Source organism: Amphiura filiformis, chromosome 3, assembly GCF_039555335.1.
Source record: "Amphiura filiformis chromosome 3, Afil_fr2py, whole genome shotgun sequence".
Taxonomy (NCBI): Eukaryota; Metazoa; Echinodermata; class Ophiuroidea; order Amphilepidida; family Amphiuridae; genus Amphiura; species Amphiura filiformis.
This window is the reverse complement of record NC_092630.1, coordinates 18496506-18515678: the sequence shown is the minus strand read 5'-3', so window position 1 is coordinate 18515678 and position 19173 is coordinate 18496506. Positions and strand designations below refer to the sequence as shown.

Sequence of the window (19173 nt, the reverse complement as noted above, 5' to 3'; positions counted from 1 at the left end):
AGGTGCACAGTTTACCTATGCACAATCCTGGTACCTAGGATTGATTGTGACTTTGATAAATTTGATTACAACTTTTGCCCTTTGTAAACTGGGTATTATTTTCCACGCATTAAAATGTATCAAAGTGATCGAGGCAGCCTTTATGGTTTTAAAAGGTATACACCCATCATTGTCTCTTCATTATAGTAGATTTGGACAATTCAATTCACTAGGGCAATTTGAAACTTAATGGACATGGGCTGGTTAACATCACTGAACTTGAGCTCTTCAAAAAAAAAATGACACTGAACCCATTTTATTTACCAGTTTTTCTAGGTTTGCTGTTCTGGCTGCTTCCAGTTGACGCAGACTCCGAGCCTCTTGGTCTTGTTTGTGTTTCCTTTCTAGCTTGATCTTCATCTGAAATATTAAAAGGAAATATGGTGTCAATTTGATAAAAAACATTTTGATGAATTTAAAAATGGATTTAAAAATGAATATGTGCAATATGATAAAACAAATTTTAATAAGGATAACCTGAAATGAACTGCTGCAAAAAGATCAAGACAAAAAATAAACAAACAAACAAAACAAAGGCTTGTCCCCACTTCGTGCAGATATAGAGTTTCTTTTTTTTTTAGTAGTCATGATAGTTATATTTCTTTTTTTATGTAAAAAACAACAAAAAGCAAAAAAAAAAAACCCCATCAGAAATCCTGTGTTTGCATAGCCTTTTTGACTAAAAAATCCAAAACAATGCACAGCACTTTAATGTGGATTTTGGGAGACAGAAAGCCGAGCCCCAAGGCAATATATGTGTGGATGTAAAATATGCAAAACTGTTGCATTGAGTCCAGAGTCATTGAAATTTGGTGACTATTGTGCAGTTTGAAGTACAAAGTAGCTCTATCACTGCATACTTACAGCTGGTCAGATTGGGGCATATGCAGTAAATCTGGAGTGGGTGTAATGTAGACAGTGCGCGATTTGAGGGCATTGTTCAGAACTCAAGCTATGACAAAAATATATATTGCCCATAAGGCTCATCAAGACAATAGAGAATAAATTGTAGTATCAAATTCCAGTCAGAACCCTCAAATCGAGTATGCTATCTGTAATTTTGGCTGAGATTCCCAGCAAAGATGCACACCCTTGCACTATAGCATAATGCACTGCAACAACTTTACATCAGTGGGTTTAGTTCTGAACACAGTGATGTTAATGCATTGACATCCATAAAATACTATGATTACTGAAAAGCACACTTGCATCACTACCTAGTGTAGGAAAGAATGGTATAATACTATTCTATCCAAGATTGCCCTACCTCTTTATCAAGTTGTTTCTGTATGGTCTCCCTCTCCTTCTCAGAGCTTGCCATAGCCTTACGAAGGGCTACCAACTGTTGTCGCAATAGAATCACTTCTTCGTCGGCCATCATCTTGATTTCTAGGTACGCACGCTTACATTTGTCTACATCGTGTTGCAACTCACTCACCTACACAATAAGTTGCCAGGAAAGAGAAAGGAAATTAAAAAACTTTTGTTAGATTTTAAATATTGCTTGATTGGCTAGTACGACAGGTATTCATGCAACAGATTCAGGCTTGAAACAGGCTCCAACTTCTTTTGGAGAATACTTGCCCGGTGGGTTCAGTTTGTATTTAAAGGTAGGACATATGACCGTTCCAGGATTTTAAAATGACCCCTATTTCACGGGAATCGAGGACATTTGCAGCAATTTTACCCCCTATTTTGCGCGAAATCAGGGAAAATTTTCCCCCAAATACCTCCCCTATTTTTATCATTTTGAGGACGATTTTCATTTCACCCCTTATCACGAGGAATCGAGGACATTTTTCCAAAATAAATACCCTATTTTTACCATTTCAAGGATGCTTTTGAATTTTCCCCCTATTTCACAGGGAAATGAGGACAATAACGAAAACTGTAGCGGTAAAACGCGGACGAAAGTCCTAGAGATATATACACCCTAATTTTCATATCAAGGACAATTTTGCTCCAAAACACCCCTAATTTGGACAATCGCGAACAATTTTGTCCTAGAAAATTCCGCGGACCTTTCTTGAAAAGTACCCCTAATTGGAACCATCATGCGTACACATTGTTAGTGAAGACTGAACCCACCGGGAATACTTGTGGGAGTCTAACATTTAGACTACCCCATGTCTACTGAGTATCATAGTGGGCTGCTCTGTATCCAATGATATACAAGTAACTTTACCCCTATTTAAGAAAGAGTGGCTCTGTAAAGGGTTGCTTTTAGTAGGTGCCCCTTTCCTAGTGGAGATGTGGTGGCTCTGAAAAAGAAATCAAACCCTGGGGAACTAAATGCTGTTCAGTCACCATCGTAAACTACATGAATAATTCTTCATGAAGAAAACAGTTCTGTATGGTACCACTTACTTATAAACTTGAACATCTGTCTTGACTTGTTACAATGAAAATGGCTTGAAATTAGGATTTAATTGAATTGTCTTTTATGACGGTGGCAAAATCTATGAAATAGAGAAGATTCAAAAAATAATATTCACTCACTGCATTACTTACCAATTTATTATAATGTTCTCTCATTTGAGTCGTCTTCCAGCTTCCCATACACCTCATCTTGAGTAGTAACCGAGTCATCTCATTATTTTCTTGACGAAGAATTGATAGCTCTTCTGCTCTCTTCAGGTTCAGACGTGGACCATAACCAGCTAGCACATGTAAAAAAAAAAAAAAATAATAATAAATGCACAAACATAAATATGGGTATAGAAGTTAATTGAATTGTTAAATTATATAATAAAAAAGTAATATGATTTCGATTTAAACTTTTAATCCAAACACAAGGAATTAATTCCTACCTGGGAATTTTCAGATGGTACTCCATCTTTCATCAGCGAGTGAGTGACTGTATCAGGTTGTGATCTTTTTGACCTTTCACCTGATAACAGACTCGTAGACTCCTGATAGTTTGAACCGGCCCCCCCGCAGTGGCATAACTCCTATGCGTTCTGGGGGCCGTGCCCCCGGGCTAAGGGGGCACCCAGGTCTGGATTCCCTTTTGACACGATAATACTTTGTTATAGGAAAGAAGTGGAAACCTTAAACCCACCATGCATAGAATAACTCTTCATATGGGTGCCCCCTTTAACACAAAATTTTTTCGCCCGCATTGCAACATAAATTGTCATTTGAAAGACCAAAATTCATCTTGAAATTATACCAAATTAGTGGTATTTATGCACATTTTCGCATGCCTGCGCACAATTGTTTTGGGAAGAGGGTGTATAATGTATTCTTGCCTCAGGGCATCACAACCCCTATAGCTATGCTACTGCAGCTAATGACAATATACAAAAGTAAAGATATTGGAGAAGATGAAAACATTTTTTTATCAACATGAACTTCATTGAAACATGAAATAAATTTGATCTGAAACAGTATTAGTTATTCGGTAAGTCTATATGGCTATCAATACCAAAATTGATTTACTCTGCACCATGTATACCCGTTGTCAGGGGCACCCAATCTACTTTCTCTCCTGGGCACCCTGACCCACAGTTACGCCACTGAGCCCCCGTCTTTGTTGAGAGATGGTTGGTTGACGGGGGCCAGTTCAAACTATCAGGAGTCTACAAGTCTGTTATCAGGTCAAAGGTCAAAAAGATCACGACCTGATACAGTCACTCACTCGCTGATGAAAGATGGAGTACCATCTGAAATTCCGAGGTAGGAATTAATTCCTTGTGTTTGGATCAAAAGTTTAAATCAAAAACATGATTTATACCAACACAGATGAACTTTCATGAAAAAAGTAATATATTTGCTTCACGCTAAATGTTCTTTGTGCAGCTGTGAGGTATGGCTAGCTGCACACTTTTCAAGGGCCAGTGTAAAGCTATTCATATTCATTTTTTTCCATCACAAAAAATGCATATAAATATTAAAGAAACACAGCAAAATAGATGGGGGAGATGCAGCTAAAAGCAAAGAAATGCCCGACAATTGTTGCACCCCCTATACATTTGCAAAGGTTGCTAAACAAAACACACAACCAATTCCACCCCTAATGACAAAAGCATGTATATATATACTTATTATTTTCATGCATTACAGTTTTTTAATCACATTACTTTGTATGACTTACATTCTCCTCCAGGATTCTTGGATTGGAATTGACTCATGGCATCATCAGCATCTCTTCTTACTTCACTCACCATGTTAAACACTTCATTATATAAGCGAGTCCTAAATGGGAAGAGAACAAATTAATGGAGAGAGATCAAATATAAAAAGTTTTGCCTTGACAAAAGTAGAGTTATATTCAGGTCTGAATCTAAAGTGGGTATGAACTCCCTTCAGATACTTTACTACACATTAGAATAACAACTGCCACCACATGAGATTAGAATTAGTGTGAGAGTTAAGGATTAGGGTAATAATTAATATTAGAGTGAAGGCTGGGTTTCCATTCACTATTCATAAGTTCATCCGGTTTAGGAATTCCCTTTTATTTTCAAATTAAATTTTTAGTTAAAAACAATAACAAACACATGCACATTGTCAATTAGCCATATATTTTTAAAGTCTACAACAAAAGAAAATTGTTCAAATAAACTCTTACTTACCCAAATTCATCATATTTGACTTTAAGATCAAAAGCTGATGAGAATAGATTCTGTACCAAGGCATCATATTCATCCTTCACCCTCTCAGTAATATCATGCTCCTGAGTAGTAAACTTCCTGGTCATCTCAGCAAGTTTGGCTCGAAGCCCTGTCACCTCTGTAATAAAGGCAATAAGATATTTAACACCTTGTAAGTATAACTTACTGTTTTGGCATTTCAATGCAATTATAATTTTATAGCAAGGCAGTGTATCATTTGCAATCAACCTAAAGCAGCTATTTTCACTTCACACTGAACATATGTATGCCATTACACTAGCTTCCAGAGAAGTATGGCAGCCTTTTGCTCTGAGCGCCCTGTTATTGAGCGACATTATAACATACACAGAGCTGTGCGTTCCTTTTACGCGGGCCACTCTGCGCCGACTAAAGCTTTGACGCATAATTGGCCAATCAGATTATCGGTCAGTTATGATTGTCAGATGATTGAATCAGCCGATCAGTAAACAAGTGCCGTTTTTCTCTACCAGCAAGTATAATTCATCTTTTCGGTAAATCCGGAAAGCCTTTGGGATTTAATTCTACATATGTCATACTGATGCACACATTGTTCCTGCGGTTCACCATTTGCATTAATGAGTAGTCAGTAACAATGTGCACATCAACATGACATCTTTTGGATTAAATTGCAAAAGACTTTTGGTATTTACCGAAAAGGTGAATTGTTCATGTACGACAATAATCTGAATGTTAAAACATACTGAATATAAGGCAAATGACCAGCTTAAGATGCTCTTTAAATTTCTACAAACAGATTATTTTACTTACTTTGATTTTTAAAATGTGATTGATTTGGACAATTTCTACTAACTTATTCAATATTCAGAAATTAAATATGCATGCACGCATCTAGATTGCTACTATTAACTATTTTTGACGATACATCCAATACACTGACCTAATATGAGTTCATGACTCCTATCAGCCAACTGACACTGCACATCAACCAATGCTGCTGAACTTGCTTCATGGTATGCTCTCTTCAATTGCTTGATTTCCTAAAAAGTAATAATTACACATGATCACATAATAATGACAACATGCATTCTATATGTTAAAGCTAAGTGACCCAATCGTCAGCCTCATTGCTTGTAATTTGGGCCTGAACGGTAAATTGAAACCCTGAGCAATCATAGGTGTAATAAAAAACTGAAATATTTGGGATTTTTGTTAGAGCATAATCAGGAGAATTATCAATGGGGGAGAGAGCCCCTGCTTTGGACAAAATTGGGATGAAACGGTAGACAAATCATAACAAATGAAGTTATCCAACCAATTACCCTCTGACTGTAAGTGATACGCCATCTGTAATCTGTATAAGCAATCTGTAATTTCACTGCACCTGCATCCCTTTGTTTGATCAAATACCTGCTGACATAGTCATGTTTTCTTTCACCCCTTGCACAAAAGCAGGTTGGTGAAATAATACTCACCTGCTCTTTTTGATATAACATCTGATGATGTTGTCTCAAGAGATTTTCATAAAACATGGAGTAACTTTCAAAGTTGCTTTTCTCCCTTCTCATGATTGCATTGGCTAGTTGGGAGAGGGCGCTGTTCAGGTCTTCCTTTGATATAGTGACAGATTCTTCCTTGAACCGACCAGCTTCTACGATGGTAGCGGCAAAGTCTTCTACAATCTGTGGCTTGGCCATTGTGATACGCTCATTGATAACCTGCAAAGTAAAAGTCAATCAATACAAGGTAGTGCAAGGTAGTGATGTCAATGCATTGAGGCAGTCATGGCATGCATGCATCTATTGAGGTAGTTATGTCATATGTGCATCTATTCAGCTCCTATGAGTACATGTCTATGCCAGTGCTTTGAGCCAACACTCGCACCAAATTAAACATGCACCAACATCACTTAAGATGTTACATATTTGTTCTCACTACACAAACAAAGAATTTTACTTTGCCAAGTTTTGCAGATGCATCTATTCTGAAATGATGCATTCTTAAAGATCTAATATTAAACTAAAACATAACTCAGACATTTTTCCTAGTAACAGTTTTGTCATAATATTTGCATTATATTTTTTCAACATTACCAGAGCATTAGTAGTAATACCGTGAACAGTTATCCACACATCTCAATGAAGTCAAGATTAAAAAGACAAACAATGTAGGGTTTGTGTTGCTTAATATGTAACAGGATAATTGAAATACTTTTTATATATGACCCACATTTAAGTCAAAGTTTTTCATGTTAATGCAAGGGTTTCTCAATAGGCAGGCCTTATCTATGGCCCAATTGTGGTTAGCACTTGAACAGCTCTGAAATGAACAGTAAACATAGCCAAACAAGGTGTATTTGGCCCTCAAACACAGATTTGTGAAATGAGTTTGACCCTCTGTAACCCACAAGACACTAATTGTGAACCCCTGGGTTAATGGAACAAAAGACTGAATTTTGTCAGGATTAGAGTCACGCGGTAGCATGACCAGCAAGATTTTAAAAAAACGACTGATAAAGAAGAATAAGAAGATGCACCAGGACTATATTTACACGAAACAAAACGCTATTGTTCTATGATATTTTTCGCTGGGTGCAAAATATATCTAAAACCATGCTAAATCGTATTTACTATCCAAAGTGTAATATTTTAATAACTCATTAATTCAAAAAGTTACACCAATCATACAGTCAATCCGATTGTTTGATAATAAATAAACATTCTTGCTTTATTTCACGCGGTATTTCATAGCCAAAATTAGTGGAAAATCATAGCTAATCATACTGATATCCACAATCTTTCGTCACTGCTACAGCCATACATGGCTGTCACTGTCGCACTACCTTTTGAGATTCACTTTCAAATATACCCTAGTATATTCTTGGATACCCTATATACAAATTCTGGATCCCATTCGCCAAAAAATCAAGTTTTTCGCAATTCTTTTATTCTTTCCGGACCACAGCATACATTCATATTAATAAATACTCCACTTTCACACATCGTTATATCGGGTCGTCCCCGTGGCGAAGCGGTTAAGGTCCTGGACTTCTAATCCATTTATGAATTTTTGCTCAGGTTCGAGACTTCCCACCACTTTTTTCTTAATGTTTTATTAACCAATGTATTGTCATAAATCAAGAATAACACCATCTCGAACATCCATTGCTATTATGATATTATTTTTTTTCATCAAACAAACATGTTTGATTTTTTATTCTCATTTAGGCCTAGGCCTACTTTCACCATCCAGATGCTTTCACCATGCCTGACTATCATGACATCTTCGTTATTTAAAACACATTTATCATTGGCTCTGTTCACAGTTCAATCTGAAATTATATTTGCAATAAATATTATAAATTGTCACAAGCAAATTAAAATCACAAACCATGAAAAGATCGCCAACAACTGCCGCTGAATATTGATATCCAACTAGATTTCACCGCAGGGCTATAAAGAACCACAAACCGCGACATTTGGATATCCAACTAGATTGCCCCGCAGGGCTACAAAGAACCACAAACCGCGAAATTTGCATATCCAACAAGATTGCCCGCAGGCTTATCGATTATAAAGAACCACAAACCGTGAAATATGGATATCCAACAAATTAAGACCACAAACCGCGAAAGATCGCCAACAACTGCCGTTAAAAAATCCAACAAGCTTAACTATAAATTAACTGCCGATAGAGGGCTTGATAAGGGAAATTAAAATCACAAACCGCGAAAGATCGCCGACAACCTCCGCTTAATAGGATATCCAACTAGATTGCCCAAGAGGGCTACAAAGAACCAAAACCGCGAAATGTGGATATCCAACAAATTAAGACCACAAACCGCGATAAAATGAAATGAAATGAAATGAAGAGCCACAAACCGCTGAAATTTGGATATGCAACTAGATTGCCCCACAGGGCTACAAAGAACCACAAACCACGAAATATGGATATCCAACAAGCTTAAACTATAAATTAACTCCCGATAGAGGGCAGGCTTGATAAGGGAAATTAAAACCACAAATCACGAAAGATCGCAGATAACCGCCGCTTACTAGGCATATCCAACTAGGTTGGCCTGGAGGGCTACAAAGAACCACAAACCGCGAAATTTGGATATCCAACTAGATTGCCCACAGGCCTATAGATTATAAAGAACCACAAACCGCGAAATATGGATATCCAATAAATTAAGACCACAAACCGCGATAAACGAAATGAAACGAAATGAAGAGCCACAAACCGCGAAATTTGTATTTGCAACTAGATTGCCCCACAGGGCTACGAAGAACCACAAACCACCTAAATATGGATATCCAACAAGCTTAAACTATAAATTAGCTCCGATAGAGGGCAGTGCTTGATAAGGGAAATTAAAACCACAAACCACTTAAAGATTGCAGATAACCGCCGCTTAATAGGCATATCCAACTAGGTTGCCCCGCAGGGCTATAAAGAACCACAAACATTCAAACACGATTATCTTGCCTAGTCGGGGCACTTAGACGCTTCCGTAGTATAGGCTTAAATATATGCGCATTTACCAGTTCCAACTTGGAAGTAAATCGGACTTACTCTCCGTATCTCTCTGGCATTGTCAACATTGGGTGTGTGTTGTTCATATTTACATTTTCTGTACATATTTACGTTGCCTTGAATAATTAAAGTATATTAAAATATATATTGATCATTGTGTACGCGTCAGACACGCGTGACGAGCAAGTTTTAAAAATAAACGACTGATAAAGTTTTGTTTAATTAATTATTGTCATAAATCATGAACAGCAACTTCAAACATCTATTTTTCGTTTTATGGAGCACTTTGTAACCTGATGACTTTCCAAGCTTGGAGCTGCTTGGTTACATTCATAAAAAGAAAAGAAATCTACCAAAAAGCGTTGACAACGTAAAGAAATCAGCAAGTTTAAAAAACCCACCTCGGCTCACTTTTTGAAACTTGGTCCCATTTTGAATACCAACAGCAAATCAGTGTTTTTATTTTATTTCAACAGAATACAGCGTTTCCAACAAGATTACAAGCCTACTACACTTCTGGAAATGTTTTAAATTTATATAAATATGATGAAGTTTAAATCAATACCTTTTACAAATGGGACCAAGTTTCAAAAAGTGAGCCGAGGTGGGTTTTTTAAACTTGCTGATTTCTTTACGTTGTCAACGTTTTTTGGTAGATTACTATCTACACAAGTTGGTTGTGACATTAGTACCTTTACTTGGCTGCGTACACGTTCTGTGAGATGAGTGTGTGATTTGATACCATGACCAGTGAAACACACACCTACATCAGACTCAAATACAGTATAGCAACACAACACTTTTTTAATAATTAAAAAAAAAAAATTCTTATTAGCACAAAACCAGAATTTTATTCACGGTTGATGCTTTCGTCTATCATGGTTGATAGACACTTTCAGACTCGCAAACAATCGTCGAGTGAACAGTCAAATCGGCCATAGCAGGTCATGCTGTTCAACAAAATCACATCATTAACTGGGACAATGCGAAAATCCTTTGTAAGGAGTGCAATTCAAATGCTAGACACATCAGAGAATCCATCTGGATCAAGAAAAGATGACCGAACGTCATGAATAGGGACGCGGGGGCCCTCTACTTAAGTCACAAATATGATCCTCTCCTCTCTGATATACCATCTACAATAGGAATCCGGCAAACTGGAAGTGGTGAGGATCTACCATCATTATTCTGAAGATGTCTACTGTCCAAGATAGACAAAAATGATCAATTGTGAGTAGAATTCTGTGGATTTGTGCACAGAAATTTATTCAATCTGTTTATCTTCAAACCTGATGAATCTATTCAGTGACTTACAGGTTTCTTCCAGAGATCTGTGGGCAATGTGCCTTCTTCTCTAGCTCTCTCAGCTAACACTAAGGAGTGTTCTCTAGCAACCTTTCTCTCTAGCTCATGTATCATATGAATCTCTAAACTCTCCAGGAGTTTCACCAGCTGCTTGGCACGAAGCTCTATCTCTGCAGTACCTTGAGGAGCGACTATTGGCTCATCGTCTGCTACCATGCCTTCATACTGCTCAGCCTGTAACAGTAAGCATTTTAATATAGTAAGTACAAAATGTTCAACTTGGGAAGAGGTGGGTTTAAAGGAAGTCTCTGGCAATGCAATCCCTACAATATGCCTTATAATGTTAGGAAAATTATTATCAAGCACAAATCACATGGTTTTACATTAAACAAACTCCTATTGACCATAAAAACGAATAGAAACAGCCGTGTCTCAACACGCAATATTCAAAATTCCCGGGCGCCGAAATTGTCTGGTGCAATGACATCCCAGTGATACAATGAAGGCTGGCGACAGTTCAGCACAAATAAACATGACATCGTTGCCCTAGACAATTTTGGCGCAGTAATTTCTAATATCACATGTTGAGAGACGACGGTTTTTATTTGTTTTTTTTTATGGTCAACTTGAGTTTGTTTTAAATTAAACCATGTGACTTGTGTTTGATAATTATTTTTCTAACAATAACATAAGTAGTACAGGAGCAGCAACCTCAAAAAAATGACTTCGTTCACCCTCCACTACATACAAGGTTTGACACCATAGGTAGTTAGTATGGACCCTCTGGATCACTGCTAGGTAGGTAGTGGACTCAAATTGTGGTATCACTTTTTTTTTACAGGTCAATTTATGTATGGACGTATAATCGCATAAAATCACAAAAAATAGGACAAAATTAAGGGTAGGGGAGATATAAACTCCAAGAACTCAACTTTTACTCGTGATTTTGAATTCATTTTGGTATCAATATGTAGCTAAATGATTTTCCTAACTTTCTAGTATTCTTTTTAAACAACAACAGGTTTCATTTGAGCATATTTGGAAGTATATAGTCCATAAATGAGTGGTAATCTGATTTTTTTAAACCATATGTGTAAAGTTTGACATTGGCCTCAAATCTCACAACTATACCACTTTATATTTTCAAAATTGATTCAGTTTCCATTTTTAATTTTTTTAATTTAAATTTTAATGTTTTATTTTGTTTTTAATGTTAAGCATATCAAGGGAAACATTATTGTAACAGTTCCAATCATTATAATATGTATGAGGTCGTTGGGGTGTCTGTGGGACGAGGTGTGTGTGGGGTGCTGGGTGTATATAGGGTATGTGTGGGGGTGAGGGGATGAATGTGTGTGTACATGAATATGTCACTACACTGCACCAACTTCCATTTACAAAATCCGTTAAGTTTCCATTGATGTAATATTTTGAATATTTATGTGTAGGACGTGAGTAACCACTGGGAAAAAGACAAAAATGTTTAAAAAACCAAAAACCCAACAAAAACTGATGTTGATTTCCCTCGTATATCAGCATAACATAGAAAACTATTAAGGGTAGGGAAAATAAATCATCAGAACTCAATATTTTACTCATGATATTGACTTCATCTTGGTATTAATTCTATTCAATTCAATTCAATATGTTTATCTAATTGATTGTTCTAACTTTTTAGTATTATTCTAAAGCAAAGCTGTCAGGTAGATACACAGAAGCTGTGAGAAAAGGGTACGTTTGCTATGTCTAACAGCGTAAATATGACAATATTAAGGGGTAGGGGAAATATAAACTGCCATAACTCATGAAAATGAATTCATCTTGGTATCAAAATGTATCTAAGTGATTGTTCTAACTTTCTAGTATCATTTTAAAGCAAAGCAACCATATACAGAAACTGTGAGGAAAATGTAACTTTTCTATGTCTTAACAGTGTGAAGATGACAATATTACGGGGTAGGGGAAATGTAAACTGTCATAACTCAACTTTTACTCATGAAATTGAATTCATCGTGGTATCAAAATATATCCAAGTTATTGGTCTAGCTTTCTAGTATTATTTTAAAGCAAAGCGACCATTATTTGTCAGGCAGATATACAGAAACTGTGAGGAAAAGGTAAATTTTCTATGTCTAACAGCGTAAAATGACAATATTAAGGGGTAGGGGAAATATAAACTGCCACAACTCAACTTTTACTCATGAAAATGAATTCATCTTGGTATCAAAATGTATTTAAGTGATTGGTCTAACTTTCTAGTATTATTTCAAAGCAAAGCGATCATTAGTTGTCAGGTAGATACACAGTAACTGTGAGGAAAACGTAAATATTCTATGTCTAACAGCTTAAATATGACAATATTAAGGGGTAGAGGACATATAAACTGTCATAACTCAACATTTACTCATGAGAATGAATTCTTCTTGGTATCAAAATGTATCTAATTGGTTGTTCTAACTTTCTAGTATTATTATAAAGCAAAGCGACCATTATTTGTCAGGCAGATATACAGAAACAGGGAGGAAAAGGTAAATTTTCTATGTCTAACAGCGTAAAATGACAATATTAAGGGGTAGGGAAATTTATAACTGCCATAACTCAACTTTTACTCATGAAAATGAATTCATCTTGGTATCAAAATGTATCTGATTGGCTGTTCTAACTTTCTATAAGCAAAGCGATCATTAGTTCTCAGGTAGATACACAGAAACTGTCAGAAGGGACCGTTCACCAAACACTTGTAAGGGGAGGGCCTGATGCAAAAAAAATTCATCGCAAAATGTTTCGCCCCCCCTTTACAGACCTCAAAAATTTAGGGCTCCTTTTGACATGAACATTTTTCCAGGAAAATTTTGGTCATTTTTGCAGCCCCCCTTAGGAGGGCCAGCATTTTTCAGACCCCCCCCCTTTGCATCAGCCCCCCCTCTTACAAGTGTTTGTGAATGGTCCCTAAATATGACAATATCAAGGGGTAGGGGAAATATAAACTCCCATAACTCAACTTTTACTCGTGATAATGAATTCATCTAACGTTCTAGTATCATTAGTTGTTATGAAGATACAAAGGAAATGTGAGAAAAAACTTCCATGTGTAACAGTGTCAAATATGGTAATATTAAGGTTAGGGGAAATATTACCATAACTCAACTTTGGCTGCAATAACTGTGAAGGGGAACACGGGAATACAAATCGTTGCACCAAAATTTGAATGTAGTATACGATTGAGGTTTCTTACGTTAATTGGTGCAATTGGACCATTTTTAAAATTTGACCTTTATGATATTTTTGATATATTCGATGTTATAACCCCTGAACTAAGCTTCGTAGAACTATGACAATTGTCTATTTTAAATTCTTAGCGATGAGAGGAACAATTTGAGATTACAACATTACAACATGATACATGTAGGATCATTTTTTAGTATCGGCCCCATTATGACCTTCAACCCCTCGTGGGAAACTTAATTGCTTTTAAAATAAGGCCAGAAAATGAGAACAATCAAATAGCTACATATTGATCCCAAAATGGAATTCATTTTTGTCAGTGAAACTTGTGTTTTGGTGATTTGTATGTCCCCTTACCCCTTAATATTGTCATATTTTACGCTGTTAGACATTGAATAGTAACATTTTCATACATTTTATGTCTATCTACCAGACAACTAATGACTTAATTGCTTTTAAAATAATACTAGAAAGTTAGAACTATCAAATAGCTACATATTGATACCAAAATGAATTCATTTTCATCAGTAAAACTTGAGTTTTGGTGATTTGTATGTCCCCTACCCCTTAATATTGTCATATTTTACGCTGTAGACATGGAATATCAACATTTTTCTCATATTGTATGTTTAACTACCTCACAACTAATGGTTTAATTGCTTTTAAAATAATGCCTGAAAATGAGAACAATCAAATAGCTACATTTGGGTGATTTGTATGTCCCTTACCCCTTAATATTGTCATATTTTACGCTGTTAGACATTGAATATTAACATTTTCATACATTTTATGTCTATCTACCAGACAACTAATGACTTAATTGCTTTTAAAATAATACTTGAAAGTTAGAACTATCAAATAGCTATATATTGATACCAAAATGAATTCATTTTCATCAGTAAAACTTGAGTTTTGGTGATTTGTATGTCCCCTACCTCTTAATATTGTCATATTTTACGCTGTTAGACATGGAATATCAACATTTTTCTCATATTGTATGTTTAACTACCGGACAACTAATGGCTTAATTGCTTTTAAAATAATACTAGAAAGTTAGAACTATCAAATAGCTACATATTGATACCAAAATGAATTCACTTTCATCAGTAAAACTTGAGTTTTGGTGATTTGTATGTCCCCTACCCCTTAATATTGTCATATTTTACGCTGTTAGACATGGAATATCAACATTTTTTCTCATATTGTATGTTTAACTACCTGACAACTAATGGTTTAATTGCTTTTAAAATAATGCCTGAAAATGAGAACAATCAAATAGCTACATATTGATACCAAAATGGAATTCATTTTTCATCAGTAAAACTTGAGTTTGGGTGATTTGTATGTCCCTTACCCCTTAATATTGTCATATTTTACGCTGTTAGACATTGAATATTAACATTTTCATACATTTTATGTCTATCTACCAGACAACTAATGACTTAATTGCTTTTAAAATAATACTAGAAAGTTAGAACTATCAAATAGCTACATATTGATACCAAAATGAATTCATTTTCATCAGTAAAACTTGAGTTTTGGTGATTTGTATGTCCCCTACCTCTTAATATTGTCATATTTTACGCTGTTAGACATGGAATATCAACATTTTTCTCATATTGTATGTTTAACTACCGGACAACTAATGGCTTAATTGCTTTTAAAATAATACTAGAAAGTTAGAACTATCAAATAGCTACATATTGATACCAAAATGAATTCATTTTTGTCAGTGAAACTTGTGTTTTGGTGATTTGTATGTCCCCTTACCCCTTAATATTGTCATATTTTACGCTGTTAGACATTGAATAGTAACATTTTCATACATTTTATGTCTATCTACCAGACAACTAATGACTTAATTGCTTTTAAAATAATACTAGAAAGTTAGAACTATCAAATAGCTACATATTGATACCAAAATGAATTCATTTTCATCAGTAAAACTTGAGTTTTGGTGATTTGTATGTCCCCTACCCCTTAATATTGTCATATTTTACGCTGTAGACATGGAATATCAACATTTTTCTCATATTGTATGTTTAACTACCTGACAACTAATGGTTTAATTGCTTTTAAAATAATGCCTGAAAATGAGAACAATCAAATAGCTACATATTGATACCAAAATGGAATTCATTTTCATCAGTAAAACTTGAGTTTGGGTGATTTGTATGTCCCTTACCCCTTAATATTGTCATATTTTACGCTGTTAGACATTGAATATTAACATTTTCATACATTTTATGTCTATCTACCAGACAACTAATGACTTAATTGCTTTTAAAATAATACTTGAAAGTTAGAACTATCAAATAGCTATATATTGATACCAAAATGAATTCATTTTCATCAGTAAAACTTGAGTTTTGGTGATTTGTATGTCCCCTACCTCTTAATATTGTCATATTTTACGCTGTTAGACATGGAATATCAACATTTTTCTCATATTGTATGTTTAACTACCGGACAACTAATGGCTTAATTGCTTTTAAAATAATACTAGAAAGTTAGGACTATCAAATAGCTACATATTGATACCAAAATGAATTCACTTTCATCAGTAAAACTTGAGTTTTGGTGATTTGTATGTCCCCCCTACCCTTAATATTGTCATATTTTACGCTGTTAGACATGGAATATCAACATTTTTCTCATATTGTATGTTTAACTACCTGACAACTAATGGTTTAATTGCTTTTAAAATAATGCCTGAAAATGAGAACAATCAAATAGCTACATATTGATACCAAAATGGAATTCATTTTCATCAGTAAAACTTGAGTTTGGGTGATTTGTATGTCCCCTTACCCCTTAATATTGTCATATTTTACGCTGTTAGACATTGAATATTAACATTTTCATACATTTTATGTCTATCTACCGGACAACTAATGGCTTAATTGTTTTTAAAATAATACTAGAAAGTTAGAACTATCAAATAGCTACATATTGATACCAAAATGAATTCACTTTCATCAGTAAAACTTGAGTTTTGGTGATTTGTATGTCCCCTACCCCTTAATATTGTTATATTTTACGCTGTTAGACATGGAATATCAACATTTTTCTCATATTGTATGTTTAACTACCGGACAACTAATGGCTTAATTGCTTTTAAAATAATACTAGAAAGTTAGAACTATCAAATAGCTACATATTGATACCAAAATGAATTCACTTTCATCAGTAAAACTTGAGTTTTGGTGATTTGTATGTCCCCTACCCCTTAATATTGTCATATTTTACGCTGTTAGACATGGAATATCAACATTTTTTCTCATATTGTATGTTTAACTACCTGACAACTTATGGTTTAATTGCTTTTAAAATAATGCCTGAAAATGAGAACAATCAAATAGCTACATATTGATACCAAAATGGAATTCATTTTCATCAGTAAAACTTGAGTTTGGGTGATTTGTATGTCCCCTTACCCCTTAATATTGTCATATTTTACGCTGTTAGACATTGAATATTAACATTTTCATACATTTTATGTCTATCTACCGGACAACTAATGGCTTAATTGTTTTTAAAATAATACTAGAAAGTTAGAACTATCAAATAGCTACATATTGATACCAAAATGAATTCACTTTCATCAGTAAAACTTGAGTTTTGGTGATTTGTATGTCCCCTACCCCTTAATATTGTTATATTTTACGCTGTTAGACATGGAATATCAACATTTTTCTCATATTGTATGTTTAACTACCTGACAACTAATGGTTTAATTGCTTTTAAAATAATGCCTGAAAATGAGAACAATCAAATAGCTACATATTGATACCAAAATGGAATTCATTTTCGTCAGTGAAACCTGTGTTTTGGTGATTTTTTGAATGTCCCCTACACTCATACATTTTATGTCTATCTACCGGACAACTAATGGCTTAATTGCTTTTAAAATAATACTAGAAAGTTAGAACTATCAAATAGCTACATATTGATACCAAAATGAATTCACTTTCATCAGTAAAACTTGAGTTTTGGTGATTTGTATGTCCCCTACCCTTAATATTGTCATATTTTACGCTGTTAGACATGGAATATCAACATTTTTCTCATATTGTATGTTTAACTACCTGACAACTAATGGTTTAATTGCTTTTAAAATAATGCCTGAAAATGAGAACAATCAAATAGCTACATATTGATACCAAAATGGAATTCATTTTCGTCAGTGAAACCTGTGTTTTGGTGATTTTGTATGTCCCCTTACCCCTTAATATTGTCATATTTTACGCTGTTAGACATTGAATATTAACATTTTCATACATTTTATGTCTATCTTCCGGGCAACTAATGGCTTAATTGCTTTTAAAATAATACTAGAAAGTTAGAACTATCAAATAGCTACATATTGATACCAAAATGAATTCATTTTCATCAGTAAAACTTGAGTTTTGGTGATTTGAATATCCCTACACCTTAATATTGTCATATTTTACGGTACTACACATGAAAAATTGACATTTTTTAACATTTTATGTCTTTCCAGCTAACAATTAATGGTTATTTTGCTTTAAAAGATTACAACAACCAAATAGCTATATAATAATGCCAAAATGAATGAATTACAATGAATAAATGTCGAGTTACGTTGGTTTGTACGTCCCCTAACCTTTAATATTGTCAAATTTTACGCTGTTACACATTGGAAAATTAACATTTTTATCATCTTTTATGTCTATCTTATGGTTTTTCTGTTAAAAATAATACTGGAAAGTTAGAGCAATCAATTAGCTACATGTTGATACCAAAATGAATTTATAATTATTAGTAAAGGTTGAGTTATGGTGGTTTTATTTCCCTACCCCTTAATAATGCCATATTTGACATGGTTATACATAGAAAAGTAACCTTTTCTCACATTTTTATGGCTATCTACCTGACTATTAATGTTTGCTTTGCTTTAAAATAATACTAACAGGTTTGAACAATCAATTAGCTACATATTAATTCCAAAATGAATTCATTATCATGAGTTGAAGTTGAGTTATGATGGTTTATATTTCCCCTACCCCTTAATATTGTTACACAAGCTGCTACATGTGGAAAGGTAACTATTTTTTTTTTACATTTTCAGTCTATTTTCCTGACAAACAGCGATTGATCTCACCCCACACATATAAATATTCAAAATATTACATGAATGGCAACTTACCAAACAAATTTTGTTAATAGAACTTATATAGTTCAGCCGAGTGACATATTAAGACATGTAAAACACCCCAACCCTGAACCCTATACACACCCCGCATCCACCCCTACATACCCACCCCCACCTACCCCAAACCCACACAACACAAACCAACATGCAAGCAAACATGCACATACATAAATATTTGAACCAGAACATCAAAGTTTGCCTAGATATGCTTGATATTAAAAACAAAATTAAAAAATGGAAACTTAATTAATTTTGAAAATAGAAATTGGCACAATAGTAAAATTTGAAGCAAATGTC

At 34.6% G+C, this 19173-nt stretch overlaps 1 protein-coding gene across 3 annotated transcripts in view; it reads right to left on the bottom strand.

The window, feature by feature from the left end:
• LOC140148155 (uncharacterized) overlaps positions 1-19173 on the bottom strand; it is a 118187-nt gene that overhangs the window by 17024 nt on the left and 81990 nt on the right. For all 3 annotated transcript variants that reach the window (XM_072170016.1, XM_072170015.1, XM_072170017.1), the window contains 8 exons: positions 10485-10709; positions 6110-6352; positions 5575-5674; positions 4617-4773; positions 4136-4236; positions 2551-2699; positions 1307-1477; positions 304-399 (listed from right to left, as the gene is read on the bottom strand). In XM_072170016.1, the coding sequence (XP_072026117.1) occupies positions 304-399; positions 1307-1477; positions 2551-2699; positions 4136-4236; positions 4617-4773; positions 5575-5674; positions 6110-6352; positions 10485-10709 (1242 nt within the window). The remainder of the gene's footprint in view (positions 1-303; positions 400-1306; positions 1478-2550; positions 2700-4135; positions 4237-4616; positions 4774-5574; positions 5675-6109; positions 6353-10484; positions 10710-19173) is intronic.